Here is a 15,925-nt window from a genome sequence, read left to right on the forward strand (position 1 = left end):
CTGCCCATCCTGGCGTCGCTCTGTTGCGACCAGAGCCATTCTAGCGCCTGAGGCAGAGGCCATGGAGCCATCCCCAGCGCCCTGGCCATCTTTGCTCCAATGGAGCCTTGGCTGCGGGCATCCTCCTCCTCTTAAATGGAGACTGACTGCTGAGAGTCATGAAACATTTGAAAGAGCATCTGTTGAGGTGGAGGCTGTGATGTATCTTGGATGAATATCTGTGCAAACAGTTTCTGGGTTCAAGACTTAGTACAGGGTGACCCTTATTCTTCAGTGTCTGAATCATTTTGTTGAAATAAATAGAAAAAAAATTCCCACAATAGCAGTTGGTATTTTGTAAGACATTTCCCCTTCCTAAGGTGGATTGTTTAAAGAGCCAACAAATAACTGCCATATTTTCCAGAAACACAGCCTGTCCTTCAGGTTAAATGGAAATTAATGTCCATTTTTGGAATGAACTGTATAGAAATAAAGCTTTCACTTTGAGGATTCACCTAAATTCTAGCTATTTTTGAGCAACTTGTTAGATGGAGATATCAACTGTACAGAAGAGCTGCAAAGAGCACAGCAAGATGATTTAGGGAAATACAACATATGTGATTTGGTGTAGTGACAGCTGGGAGAGAGAAATGTTCGAAATATTTGAAGGTTGTGTGCAGTACACTTAAACTGAAATGAGCTTGGTAATAACAAATCCGTGAAGTGAGGATAAAAATCTTGTTTGAATATGATATTGATGGTTACATACAACTTTTTAAAGTTTTTTTAAAAAACAAAACAAAAATCCTGGAGTAGTTAAAAGTACACATGAAGATCTTCCCATTCAAAAGAAAAAGACACTTTTCATATCATACAAAAACTGTGAATATGAGGAAGGTGATATTTCAAATCAGTGGGGAAATGACTCCAATGAATGGTGTTGGAACAACTAGTTAGCCATCTGGAAGAAAAATAAAATTGGAACCATACTCACACCTCGTGCCAAAATAACTTCCAGATAGATCAAGAAATTAAATCTGAGCAATAATATTACAAAAGTGCTAGAAGAAAATATGAGGCAATTTTTTATTATCTCAGTATAAGAAAAATCTCTTTAAGTATGACAAAACTCAGAAGCCATAAAAGACTTATAAAAGCTACTACAGGAAAAAAGAAATCCTGCCTGGCAAAATGCTCCTTTTCCATCCTAGATATAGAGCATGGTGAACGAGAACTTCTTCCTCAGTTAGTAACCAATTAGTAATTTTGACAATTAGTTTTCACAATTTCTCATATCTTTAAGTAAGTCCACACATTCTCTATAAAATTTAAAATTGTCATGTCATTTTTATTATATTCTAAGACAGGGGTCCCCAAACTATGGCGCGGGCCGCATGCGGCCCCCTGAGGCCATTTATTCCCCCCCCCCCCACTTCTGGAAGGGGCATCTCTTTCATTGGTGGTCAGTGAGAGGAGCATAATTCCCACTGAAATACTCGTCAGTTTGTTGATTTACATTTACTTGTTCTTTATTTTAAATATTGTATGAAGCAGGGCAGGGTCTCAAAGCCCTGAGTTATCTGGGGCCAAAGCCTGAGCTCTTTCTCAAGTACCTTTCCTGCACCTCTTTACCTGGGTAATATTCTCCAAGCAGGGGTCACCAAGAATTAAATTCAGGGTGCAAGTGAAGATGCATATCCCTGGGAGACACTGTAGGTCTCTGTTCAAGCTAACAGCCATATGCATGATTTTGTCCCTCTGGGCTGTGTCAAGCAGACTGTTTTCTAACACAAAGCAGGTTACTCCTTGCCCTGAGGCCAAAATGGTAACATCTAAGCCTCTCAGCCCAGCTGCATGTCCTTCAGCACACCCTGGACCTTATAGTTTCAGTGAATCTCTCTGCACTTGGTTTTTCTTAGATTTTACGCAGCTCTCCTGCAAAGCATTAATGTATGTTTTGGTTTACATGTCATACCCCCTCTTCTAGACTGTGAGTCCTGTAAGGTCAGGAACAGTGTCTTTATTCATCTCTGTATTCCCAGGGACTAGTACAGGCATGACATGGAATAGACAGCTAGTGGAAGTTTGCTCAACCTCTCCAAGCCCTGGTGTCTTCCTAGGAGAAATGGAGGTAACAGTACCATCTCAGGAGACCACCAGGAGGATTAATGGAAATAATGTTTAAAAAGGACTTAACAGAGTGTAAAGCCAGTATCTAAGGCCAGGGCCACTATCACAGCAGCCTGGCCCATGCAGGTTCGCATTGGATTCGGACAGTCGGTAAAGAAACAACGGAGCCAAAAACTGATGGGCCATTATCTTTAATCCTACCTTGCACCCGGCGGGCAAGTAAAAACACACACTGGGCTCCAAAACCCACTCACATTCAGTGCTCACAAAGCTACTGATTTATCCGAGTTTCCTAGAATCAAAGGTTTCTAGCTCACCAGATTTATTCACCTCTGTTCCCCATGTCCTTCCTTCTCCCTGCACAAACTCTGCACAAACTGGCTTCTCACTCAACACTCCGCCATCTTGGCTGCTTCTCCTGGCCTCCTCCACGTGGCCTCTCTCCCCTCTCCTCTCTGCTCTCTCCTCTAATGATAATCTCAAGAACCGAGAGAGCAAGCTCCTGTTCTGCCCCCATTTTATAGTGTAGATTCATAACCTTTAATCCAATATACAAAATAGGGAAGTTTCTAATACAAAATCACTTATCTGGGGCATGATGGGATTGTACCACCCCACATCAAAACGGGTGGGAAAGGCTTAATCCTAAAACCAAGACCCAGGCTACAAGGATCCTGCCTGCCCACAGCCCACAGAGACACACATTAATATCACCTGGGCAACGGCCTCCACGTGGGCAGCACCATCTTTAACAAAGTGAGCATAATATTCAATACATTTTATCCGCCCAACACAGAGCACTCAGCACATAGTAAGTGCTCAATAAGTGATGTCTCCTATGATTACTATGTCACGTAATAATATTACATATTCCATAGTATTACTAATAAACAAGTGAATGAAAGAATTAGTAAGTAAATGCATGAATGAATGGGGTTGTAAAGCCAGTAGCCACAGCCACCATCACAGCCTCCTGGCCCATGCAGGTTCGCATTTGATTCGGACAGATGGTACCGAAACAACGGAGCCAAGAACTGGTGAGCCATTAGCTTTAATTCTAGCTTGCACCTGGCGGGCAAGAAATACACACAGTGGGAAAACACTTCCCTTTCCATTCAGGGCTCCCAAAGCCACAGACTTATCCAAGTTTCCTAGAATCAAAGGTTTCTAGCTCACCAGCCTTATTCACCTCTGTTCCCCATCTCCTTCTCTCTGCACAAATTGGCTTCTCCTTCAGCACTCCACCATCTTGGCTGCTTCTCCTCTCCTCCATGTGGCCTTTCTTGGCTCTCCTCCCTAATGCTAATCTCAGGAACCAAGAGAGAGCAAGCTCCCAGTCTGCCCCATTTTATAGTGTAGAAATCAAAACTTTTAAGTCAATATACAAACAAGGACGTCTCTGATACAAAGTCACTTATCTGAGGCATAATGGGATTCCTCATGAGACTGCACCACCCCAGGGTGGGAAGGCAGCTATGCTCACCACTATACCACCAACGCTTCGCCACCCCAGGGTGGGAAAGGCTTAGTCTTAAAACTAAGCCTTAGGCTATAATGACCTTGCCTGCTTACAGCCTGTCCCCCACACCCAATGCAAACTATAAATGAGCAAACATATACATCATATTTGCAAACTTATTTGACCCACAGAGGTGAATTAACTTCAATTTAAATTCTGACTTACACCCAGGGTAGGAGTAAACTTTAATATGTTTTGTCCTATGGACTGGGAATGACTAAATGTGTTGCAGTATTACTTTCTTATCCTTGTTGTTTCTGTTTTAGATTAAACCCAACAATATGTGCAGGTTTCATCCCAAAACTTGTCCCAGTTCTTCGACAAGGCTTCCTTCAGTTGAGCTGGAATGTGAGGAACTAAGCAAGAACACTTCCTTTGTCTGTGTTGGTTTTGACTTCTTGGTGACCTCTCTGTGGATAAATCATAAAGACATAAACAGAAACAGATTTTAATTTTTTTTTTTCCATTTTTCTGAAGCTGGAAACAGGGAGAGACAGTCAGACAGACTCCCGCATGCGCCTGACCGGGATCCACCCGGCACGCCCACCATGGGGCGACGCTCTGCCCACCAGGGGGTGATGCTCTGCCCATCCTGGGCGTCGCCATGTTGCGACCAGAGCCACTCTAGCGCCTGAGGCAGAGGCCACAGAGCCATCCCCAGCGCCCGGGCCATCTTTGCTCCAATGGAGCCTTGGCTGCGGGAGGGGAAGAGAGAGACAGAGAGGAAAGCGCAGCAGAGGGGTGGAGAAGCAAATGGGCGCTTCTCCTGTGTGCCCTGGCCGGGAATCGAACCCGGGTCCTCCGCACGCTAGGCCGACGCTCTACCGTTGAGCCAACCGGCCAGGGCCAACAGAAACAGATTTTAAAAACCAGTTTGAGCAAGAGAATGAAGAAGGGGGCCCTGGCCAGGTGGCTCAATGTATAAAACATTGGCTCAGCACACTGAGGTCGTGGGTTCAATGCCTGGTCAGGGCACATATAAAAGGCAACCAATGAGTGCACAACTAAGTGGAACAATGAGTTGATGCTTTTCTTTCTCTCTCTTTCTCTCTCAAAGCAGTGGAAAAGAAAGAGAGAATGAAGAAGGGAATTCCCAGGATTATATAAAGAGTCTAGAAATCAACCACCTAGAATGAAGCAGGTCAGAAGGTGAAATTGATAGACTATGTAAAGTATCTGAATGTACTGAGAAGAAATTTATAAAACCAAGGGAGAATCTGGAGATAAATATTATAATAAGTACACAAGAAAAAAAGGAGAAAACAGGAAAAGATTAAAAAACAGAGAGATTGAGTTCCAGGGATAGCAAATGGTTTTTCAAGAAAAGAAAAATAACCATAGTACACTCAGTGGTTCACAGCAATGGTATTGATGGTGTAATAATGCTGATTAATGATCCAGCCAAAATCACAACAGAAACACAGTGGGAGGGTGGGAGATGGGAAGTGTGTGCATGTGAGAGAGACCTTAGTCCTCATCTTTCCTGGTGAGAACTCAACAGATAAAGCCTAACATTGAAAAATCAAGGAGCAGAACAACATGGAATTTAGACACAAAAAGGAAAATATACAAATACTGAAGCAATCAGTTAAGAAAGAGGGGGATAGGCTCAGCGGTAGAGCGTCGGCCTGGCGTGTGGAAGTCCCAGGTTCGATTTCCTGCCAGGGCACACAGGAGAAGCTCTATCTGCTTCTCCAACCTTCCCCCTCTCCTTTCTCTCTCTCTCTCTCTCTTCCCCTTCCTCAGCCAAGGCTCTACTGGAGCAAAGTTGGCCGGGGGCTGAGGATGGCTCCATGGCCTCTGTCTCAGGCGCTAGAATGGCAGTGGTTGCAACAGAACAATGCCCCAGATGGGCAGAGGATCGCCCCCTGGTGGGCATGCCGGGTGGATCCCGGTCAGGCGCATGCGGGAGTCTGTCTCTCTGCCTCCCCGCTTCTCACTTCAGAAAAATACAAAAAAATAAAAAAATTAAATTAAAAAATTAAAAATAAATAAATAAATAAATAAATAAATAAAAGAAAGAAGGGGATAGATGGTGATGAAAGGAGACCTGACTGGGGTGGTGAACACAGTATGCTATATACAGATGATGTGTTGTAGAACTGTGCACCTGAAACCTGTATACTTTTATTAACCAATGTTACCCCAATAAATTCAATAAATTTTTTTTAAAAACCAGTTAAGAAAGTGGAAAGACTTGTTTCTAGGGAATGGGAAAGGGGGCTCCAGGGAGTGTAATTTTTTCATAACACATTTTGTAGAACTATTAATTAGTTAATTTAATAAGCATTTATATTTAGCCTGACTAGGTGGTGGCACAGTGGATAGAGCGTCAGACTGGGATGCGGAGGACCCAGGTTCGAGACCCCGAGGTCGCCAGCTTGAGTGCGGGCTCATCTGGCTTGAGCAAAGCTCACCAGCTTGGACCCAAGGTCGTGGCTTGAGCAAGGGGTTACTCGGTCTGCTGAAGGCCCATGGTCAAGGCACATATGAGAAAGCAATCAATGAACAATTAAGGTGTCGCAACAAAAAACTGATGATTGATGCTTCTCATCTCTATCCGTTCCTGTCTGTCTGTCCCTATCTATCCCTCTCTCTGACTCTCTCTCTGTCTCTGTAAGGAAAAAAAAAAGTATTTATGTTTAGTTTGCATCAAGCACTATTCTGTTTTACAAATGTTAAACAATTTAATCCTCATAATAGCTTTACATTATACCTATTATCATCATTTTACAAATTTGTTGAATCCCTACTATATGCCAGGTGCAGGACATTCAATGCTGAATGAGACAAATTCCCTGAACTTGAGAGACTTACAGTAAGTACAGAGAGGAAGATGAACATCTATGGACATATTCAGCATATCCAGTGGAGCATGTTTGAAAAAGCAGACTACAATAGATAGTTATGCCAAGCTGGGATTTAAGGGTGAAGTAAAAATCAGCCAGATAAAAGTGTCTATAACATTTTCAAGGAAAAGGAGAGAATGAGTACTACTGTTAAAATGAACTGAACTAGTTGGTTTCCCCTTCCACTGTAAAATGGATAAAAACAATAGTATTTATAAGCCACTCCTAACCTGGGAGATTCCATAGCCCAAACCATGCTGCTGTAAGCCAGTATCAGTGATTGTTTCTTTATTTCTTTTTTTTGTGTGTGACAGACAGAGTCAGACAGAGGGACAGATAGGAACAGACAGACAAGAAGAGAGAGAGATGAGAAGCATCAATTTTTCATTGTAGCACCTGAATTGTTCATTGATTGTTTTCTCATATGTGTCTTGACCCAGGGCTACAGTACACCGAGTGACCCCTTGCTCAAGCCAACGACCTTGGACTCAAGCTGGTGAGCCTTGCTCAAACCAAATGAGCCTGCGCTCAAGCTGGTGACCTGAGGGTCTTGAACCTAGGTCTGCTTCCCAAACGTGAGAGCCTGAGAACTAGTCACTAAGCTTCTCTGGCTTGTTCGCTTCAGGAGTAAAATGAGGGTAATATTATCCCATATCTCACAGGAATGCTGTGAGAATTAAATAATACATGGATTATGCTTGGCCAAAACAAGTACTGAATAAATAAATTTTAAGTATGGAAAACTCTGTGCTACTGCTCAAGGTGATAAAAACTAATGAACAAGTAAAAATTATAATTAAGAAAAACATTAGATGATGTTTGATGCTAGATGATGCTATCTTAACACAGTATGTGATACTTTTTTTTTTTTTTTTTTCCTGAAGCTGGAAACGGGGAGAGACAGTCAGACAGACTCCCGCATGCGCCCTACCGGGATCCACCCGGCACGCCCACCAGGGGCTACGCTCCGCCCACCAGGGGGCGATGCTCTGCCCCTCCGGGGCGTCGCTCTGCCTCGACCAGAGCCACTCTAGCGCCTGGGGCAGAGGCCAAGGAGCCATCCCCAGCGCCCGGGCCATCCCTGCTCCAATGGAGCCTCGGCTGCGGGAGGGGAAGAGAGAGACAGAGAGGAAGGAGGGGGGGTGGAGAAGCAAATGGGCGCTTCTCCTATGTGCCCTGGCCGGGAATCGAACCCGGGTCCCCCGCACACCAGGCCGACGCTCCACCGCTGAGCCAACCGGCCAGGGCCAGTATGTGATACTTTAAGATACCAAACTTTCACACTGGCTGGTTAGCTCAATTGGTTAGAGCATCATCTCCAAATATCAAGGTTTTGGGTTTGATTCCTGGTCAGGATACATACAGGAAGTGACCAATGAATGTACAACTAAGTGGAACAACAAATAAATGCTTCTCTCTTTCCCTCTCCCTCTCTAAAAATCAATCAATAAAAAAGATGCTGAAATTTGCAGATATACTAAAAATTTATATTTTATGCTAGTGAGCAGTCCTTTATTGGATGCCAGAATTTAAAATAAGATTTTTATAGGCTTCTGCAAAGAGCACTATGATTTCTGACTGTTTTGTCCCGTACAGATGGGAGAATGAGGGCTGTGCGCTGAGAACACCCTGTGTATAGCAGGCTCTGCTCCTTCACCCTTTAGTCCATCTGCACTGGAAGACTGCCTCTTCCCCCACCCTAAACCAGTAGCCCACTGAAACAAGCACTGGACTGCTTTCTCCATAATGGGTCTGCTCTAAATCCCCTAACCCAGAATGTTCCAACAGACTTCCTTGCACTGCTTTGGGCTCAGCGAGTTTTCATGTCTAAGAGCGTAGAGGAAAAGCATTTAACTTTGATCTTGTGTGTGTGTCTGGGTAAGCTTCCTGGAGGAGGAGACATCATCTGCACTGACTGTGAAGAAGCAGCAGGAGCTGGTGGGGGTAGGAGGACTGAGGTAGGAGGGGGAATGGCATTTCCTACTGAGGAAGATGCTTGTGCCAAGCAAGGCCTGGAGGCAGGAGGAGCTCGGCCTCTTAGGGCAGCTGCAGGGCTCAGTGTGGCTTGAGGTGGCAGTGGAGACAGCAGAGAGAAGCGAGCAGGGGCCACCTCATGAAGGCCTCATGTCTAAGAATTTAGATCTTATCTCTATGAGCCTTAGGGGCATGAGGAAAAAAAAAATGCAGGTTTTCAGCAAAACAGTAGCATGATGAGATGTAGATTCTGGATAGAGACCCATGAGGAGCTTGTGCCTCAACTCAAGTGAGCCTCAGTTGCCTCCTTGGAAGCAGGAACAATAAAATTTACCTCAGAGGACTGTCGTCAGACTTGAATGGGGCAACTGATGGAATACACTCAGCACAGGGAAAGACTACTTGTCCTCAATTTCTCCTCCAGTATTTGTAACTGGAAGAACAAGTCTGCTCTTCCTTAGGCTCCTAGAAGTCAGGAGGCACCAATACTCAGTGACTTCTGAAAGAAGTGTCAAGAAGGATGTTTTTGGACCCGGGCTGTGCCCTGTCTGAATGTGACATTCTGGGAGCTTGGAGGCTCTTTCCTGTGTAAGAACCCATGTACTTTCTGGAGCTTCAGCGTTTCAGTTCCCACAGTGGGTGAACAAGTGTGGACTGCGCTAATCAGTAAGCTGTCCGGGCCCAGGAAACCAGGGTGTCCTTCTGGGTGGCTAGGCCAGTGCTCTCAAACAGGCATATGCGAGTCCAGGAAGACTTAATCCTTCCTGGATTAAGGAATGTAAGAAGTTTTAAGGAAAAAAAAAAATCACATGGTGACTGTTAATTATTGGCAGTTTTATGCTGGGTTCCTTATATGGATTAGCTTTCATATGTAACAACCATCCACATTTTTATGGCCAAGGAAACGGGTCAAGAAAACAGGTAATTTGACCTAAAGTCACAGAAGGGCAGAGGCGGATTAAGGTTGGTTGAGGCCCCAGGCACAGAGTAAAATATTGGGCCCCTTACATTAGAAAAAAGTGTAAAGTTGGGGTTTTACGGGGCCCTTCAGAAGTGGGGCCCAGGGCATGTGCCAGTGCACCCACTTTTAAATCTGCCTCTGCAGAGGGGGCACAGCAAAGATTCAAAACCCTGATCTTTTTAGAATTAAAGCTCCTTCTACTGCTTCATCTTTTCATGTGGGGAAAACTAAAAGGAAACCTCTTTACCTGATTAATTTTTACCTGGAGTTCATCCGGAGTAGTCATCCCTACCATAAGATGGATCCCCAAAGGAGCCATTATAAAGGAGAAGATATTGGAATTTCTATTTATATATTATTTCATCTTTTTTCAATTCTATTTTTCTGTATGTTTTATAGTATATATACTATAATAGTATAGAAATGTATGTATGTGATTTCTAAATAAATGTATTATTAGGGGCTGAATTCTCATAAATGTTTCACTGAGAGACAGACAAGATCAAGAAAGCTTGAGAATGGGAGAACATATTTGCTGATACATATGATAAGGGGTTAACAACCAAAATTTATAAAGAACTTCTAAAACTCAACACTAGGAAGGTAAAAAATCCAGTTAAAAATGGGCAAAGAATCTGAATAGACACTTCTCCAAAGAGGACATACAGATAGCCAATAGGCATGTGGGAAAATGCTCAATATTATTAATCATCAGACAAATGCAAATTAAAACTACAATGAGATACCATCTCACACCTGTCAGAATGGCTTTCATTCAATCAACAAGTGCTAGTGAGGATGTGGAGAAAAGGGAACCCTCCTGCATGGCTGGTGGGAATGCAGACTTGTGCTGCCACTGTGGAAAACAGTATGGTGTTTCCTCAAAAAATTAAAAATGAAACTGCTTTATGATTCAGCTATCCCACTTTTAGGAATATATCCTAAGAATCCCAAAACACTAATTCAAAAGAAGATATGCACACATGTTTATTGCAGCATTGTCTACAATAGCCAAGATCTAGAAACAGTGGACAAGTGTATAAAAAAGCTGTGGTACATATATAATAATTACAATAGAATACTATGCAGCCATGAAAAAGAAGGAAACCTTACCTTTTGTGACATGATGGAACTGGAGTATTACACTAAGTGAAATAAGCCAGGCAGAGAAAGAAAAATATCATGTGATCTGACATACAGGTGAAATCTAATGAACACAATAAACTGAGGAACAAAATAGAAACAAAGGCAGGGTCACAAGGTACAGAAGGACAGCTATCAGAGGGAAGGAGGATGAGATCAAAAAAGGTGAAAGGATTAGCCAAATTATATATACATAACACACTGATAGAGATAACAGAGCAGCAAGTCCCAGAGGGAAAGGGGTGATGGAGGTGGGGGGGGCAAAGGAGGTGAAATGAGAATGGAAAGAGACTTTGCATGGGCATGGAGGGCACAATGTGGGTGGTTGAGGGTGTTATATTGAGTGGGACACTTGAAACCATGTTAACACAATAAATTTAAAAATTTAAAATATAAAAAAAGAAAGCTTGGGGACTACTGACTAAGAGGTATAGTATAGGCAGGTTTCTACATAAAGGTAAATAATTGTGTGAGATTTTGCAGATCCCCCAAAATACATACAACTCCCTTTGTGAAGACCACCACTTGCCATCAGGACTTTTAAAATCAATATATGACTATCTGGTTTCCCTGTTTAGTATCTTTCAATGACTCCCCATGACTTAGAAAATAATGTGCCTCATGGAAACCCCTTCATGATTTGTCCAGGGATCTTTCCCAGGCTCACTTTCCGGGAAGCCCCTCACACACTGTCTTGACCTCCTGCCTCAGACACTACTTTGCCTCCACTGCTCCATCACTGAGAGGACCAGCCCCCTTTCTCATCCCATGCCTTCTGCCTGGAAAACACCTGACTCAGGTCAAGGCACACCACCTCTGTAAAGTGCCTCTGCATGGCTCTGGCTGCTGTATTCTATGTCTCCTCATTCTAATAGCACCTCTGGAACTTATGGCATTAATTTGTCAATACATCTGCCTTCTCTCTACCAGATCGTGAGCCCCCTGAAAATAGGGACTGTATCTTAGCTATTGTTATTCACTCAGTTTCTACTGCGGGGAACTTCTGAAACCTCTCCAAACCTGAGCTTGCTGCTAAATGTAGTGGATAATCCCTACCTCAAATGGCTGTTATAAAGGTTAAAATAAGGTCAAGTTCCTAATGTGTTTAATTCCATGCTTGGCACAGAGTAACCAGTTAATAAATGTTAGCCATTATTATATTATAATTTAATATTGCTAGTTATAATATTTAAAATAAAATAATGGGTAAAGAGTAAATGCATGAATAAAAACAAAAAAAAAATCCCCATTCCTGTTTTTTTACTCAGTTTAGGAAAAATTATAATTAACTCTTTCCTCTGCCCTGGGAATTGTTATTTTTTTAATTCTTTTTTTTTTTTTTCCCTGAGACAGAGAGAGAGTCAGAGAGAGGGATAGACAGGAACAGACAGACAGGAATGGAGAGATGAGAAGCATCAATCATTAGTTTTTCGTTGTGCATTGCGACACCTTAGTTGTTCATTGATTGCTTCCTCACATATGCCTTGACCGTGGGCCTTCAGCAGACCGAGCAACCCCTTGCTCGAGCCAGTGACCTTGGGTCCAAGCTGGTGAGCTTTTGCTCAAACCAGATGAGGCCGCACTCAAGCTGGCGACCTCGGGGTCTCGAACCTGGGTCTTCCACATCCCAGTCCGATGCTCTATCCACTGCGCCACCGCCTGGACAGGCATTATTTTTATTTTTCAATCTTTGGACATAATTTACTTTTTCTCCTGTTGTGGTACTTACCCGGTATCAGAAATATCAGATGATCCATAGGAGCTATCTACTTTCATGGAAGAGACTTCATCAAGCCTTGCAGGTGGCAAGGAAGAGTAGTTCAACTTCTTTCTCTCTTCCCTCTCCTTTCCCTTTCTGTGGGGAAACAAACAAACAAAAAAACATCAACAGCCTGACCAGGTGGTGGCGCAGTGGATAGAGCGTAGGATTGGGATGTGGAGGACACAGGTTCGAGACCCCGAGGTCTCATCTGGTTTGAGCAAAAGCTCACCAGCTTGGACCCAAGGTTGCTGGCTTGAGCAAGGGGTTACTCGGTCTGCTGTAGCCCCAAGGTCAAGGCACATATGAGAAAGTAATCAATGAACAACTAAGGTGTCCAACAAAAAACTAATGATTGATGCTTCTCATCTCTCTCTGTGTCTATCTGTCTGTCCCTATCTATCCCTCTCTCTGACTCTCTCTCTGTCTCTGTAAAAAAAACCAACAAAACACATCAACAGAAGTTGGCTCAAAAATCCAGTGTGATTTCTTCAAATTTGGACTGGAATCCTGACAAGTTTTGGAAAAAAAAAAGTTGACTAATAACACTGGCAGCAGCAAACGACTGAAGCATTACTGAACACACTACAATGACTCTCTCATTCATTGTCTAAACAATGATTGAAGACCTGCTGGGTGCCAGGCAGTAGACTAGGCCCTGGGAAAACAAGGTTATCTAGGACAAGATCCCCAACCTTAAGAAAGAATGGAGTTGGCCCTGGCCAGTTGGCTCAGTGGTAGAGCATCAGCCCAGTGTGTGGAAGTCCCGGGTTTGATCCCTGGTCAGGGCACACAGGAGAAGCACCCATCTGCTTCTCCACCCTTCCCTCTCTCCTTTCTCTCTATCTCTCCCTTCCCCTCCCACAGCCAAGGCTCCATTGGAGCAAAGTTGGCCCCGGCGCTGAGGATGGCTCCATAGCCTCCACCTCAGGTACAAGAATGGCTCCAGCCACAAAGGAGCAATGCCCCAGATGGGCACAGTGTCACCCCCTGGTTTGCATGCCGGGTGGATCCTGGTCAGGTGCATGCGGGAGTCTGTCTGACTGCCTCCCCGCTTCTAACTTCGGAAAAATACAACAACAAAAAAAAGAATGAATGAGGTTAAAATATACCTTTAGTCTAGGCAGATGGACAAGCAGATCTATGACAAGAGAAGGCTATGCTCTGTGGAGTGTGATAAGGAAAGTATAGGGCACCTAATGGGTACCCTCAGTAGGCAAGTCAGGGAAGACTTCCTGGAGGTAATCGCTGAGTTGTTTTTTTTTTTTTTCTTTTCTTTTTTTTTTTTTTTTTCATTTTTCTGAAGCTGGAAACGGGGAGAGACAGTCAGACAGACTCCCGCATGCGCCCGACCGGGATCCACCCGGCACGCCCACCAGGGGCTACGCTCTGCCCACCAGGGGGCGATAATCTGCCCATCCTGGGCGTCGCCATGTTGCGACCAGAGCCACTCCAGCGCCTGAGGCAGAGGCCACAGAGCCATCCCCAGCGCCCGGGCCATCTTTGCTCCAATGGAGCCTTGGCTGCGGGAGGGGAAGAGAGAGACAGAGAGGAAAGCGCGGCGGAGGGGTGGAGAAGCAAATGGGCGCTTCTCCTGTGTGCCCTGGCCGGGAATCGATCCTGGGTCCTCCGCACGCTAGGCCGACGCTCTACCGCTGAGCCAACCGGCCAGGGCCTGAGTTGTTTTTTTTTTAAAAACTTCATTTATTCAATTTTTAGAGAGGAGAGAGAGAGAGGGAGAGAGAGAAAGAGAGAGAGAGAGAAGGGGGAGGAGCAGGAAGCATCAATTCCCATATGTGCCTTGACCGAGCAAGCCCAGGGTTTCGAACTGGCAACCTCAGTGTTCCAGGTCGACGCTTTATCCCACTGTGCCACCACAGGTCAGGCGATCACTGAGTTTTAAGGGTTTATCTTGACTAAGAAGCAGCTGAGGCCCTGGCTGGTTAGTTCAGTGGTAGAGCTTCGGCCAGGCGTGTGGATGTCTCAGATTCAATTCCTGGTCAGGGCACACAGGAGAAGTGCCCATCTGCTTTCCCACCCTTCCCCTTCTCACTTCTCTCTTTCTTCCCCTCCTGCAGCCATGACTCAATTGGAGCAAGTTGGCTGGCCCCAGGCACTGAGAATGGCTCCATGACCTTTGCCTAAGGCACTAAGAAGAGCTCTGATGGGCAGAGCATCGCCCCCTAGTGGGCTTTCTGGGTGGATCCAGGTTGGGGTACATGTGGAAGTCTATCTCTCTGCCTCCCCTCCTCTCACTGAATTAAAAAAAAAAAAAAAAGCAGCAGCAGCAGCCAAAGGATAGTCAAGTCTGAGGGAACAACAATAATGTTGGTGACTTTGACTTAGTTGGCTTTTTATACTTCTGAGAATCTAAAATGAATATCAGAAAGACTATTAATGAGTCACCATCCTAGAAGATTCCATGGATCAGACAGGTAAGTCTTAAGCTAAATTGCTATTATAAAAAAATTGTGGTCTTTTTCTGGTTCAAAGGAAAACTCAAATTAGAAGGTTTGAAAAAATTGGAAGGTTTTAAAATAGGAAGGTTTTCTTACATAAATTTCTCAACTCACTAAGATTTTATTTCATTTCTAAAATAAAGAGTATGACACCATCTATCTGTGGTAGATGGTTATTTACCAACCCATCATCCACTATCCCCTTTTTCTTTAGCAATGGAGCCAATTTTTGTTTAAGAAGGCAATGATCCCATTTAAAAAACCCCTACATTTTCCAACCTTCTTTGAAGCTAATATCACCATATGACTAACATCTGGCCCTTGAAATAAAGTGGTAATGTTATATGGTACTTCTAGGGAGGTTATTAAAAAGGGAGGGGGTAACAGGGATTGACTACAAATGGGCATGAGGATCTTTCTGATGTGATTGAAAAAGTTCTAAAATTAGACTGTAGTAATTGTTGCAAAAATACTATAAACTTACTAAAAAATATTGTACCCTTAAATGAGCAAATTTTATGGTAAGCTGTACCTCAATAAAACTTATAAAAGAGTAATAATTATATAATTATAAAAGGAAATTCAAAGCCCTGGCCAGTTGGTTCAGCAGCAGAGTGTTGGCTCAGCAGGTGGATGTCCGGGGTTCGATTCCCAGTCAGGGCACAAAGGAGAAACACCCATCTGCTTCTCCACCCCCCACCTCACTTTCTCTTTCTCTCTTTATTCTCCTCTCTTCTGCAGCCATGGCTCAATTGGAGCGAGTTGGCCCTGGGTGCTGAGGATGGCTCCATAGCCTCTGCCTCAGGCACTAAAGAAAAAAAAGAAAGGGCTCTGGTTGCAGCAGAGCAAGGGCCCTAGATGGGCAGATCATCGCTGCCTAGTGGGCTTGCCGGATGGATCCTGGTTGGGTTGCATGTGAGAGTCTGTCTCTACCTCCCCTCCTCTCACTAAATTAAAAAAAAAAAGCATTCAAATGTTTTTTTAAATGATTTTAAGAGAGGAAGGAGAGGAGAGAGAGAGAGGGAGAGAGACGGGGGTAGAGAAAGAGAGAAGCATCAACTCATTCCACTTAGTTGTGCCATTGATTGCTTCTCATGTGTGCTCTGACCAGGGCTTGAACTGGCAACCTCAGAGTCAAGCCAGTACCCTCAG

At 44.1% G+C, this 15,925-nt stretch overlaps 1 protein-coding gene across 1 annotated transcript in view; it reads right to left on the minus strand.

Moving 5' to 3' along the window:
- Positions 1 to 2,475: 2,475 nt before the first annotated feature.
- Positions 2,476 to 15,925, minus strand: part of FAM227A (family with sequence similarity 227 member A) — a 69,395-nt gene continuing 55,945 nt past the window's right edge. Inside the window, exons 17-18 of the mRNA XM_066358435.1 lie at positions 12,285 to 12,410; positions 2,476 to 4,038 (exon numbers count right to left, since the gene is read on the minus strand). Of these exons, the coding sequence (XP_066214532.1) occupies positions 3,921 to 4,038; positions 12,285 to 12,410 (244 nt within the window). The 3' untranslated portion in view covers positions 2,476 to 3,920. The remainder of the gene's footprint in view (positions 4,039 to 12,284; positions 12,411 to 15,925) is intronic.

This window comes from Saccopteryx leptura, chromosome 1 (assembly GCF_036850995.1).
Source record: "Saccopteryx leptura isolate mSacLep1 chromosome 1, mSacLep1_pri_phased_curated, whole genome shotgun sequence".
NCBI classification, from domain to species: domain Eukaryota; kingdom Metazoa; phylum Chordata; class Mammalia; order Chiroptera; family Emballonuridae; genus Saccopteryx; species Saccopteryx leptura.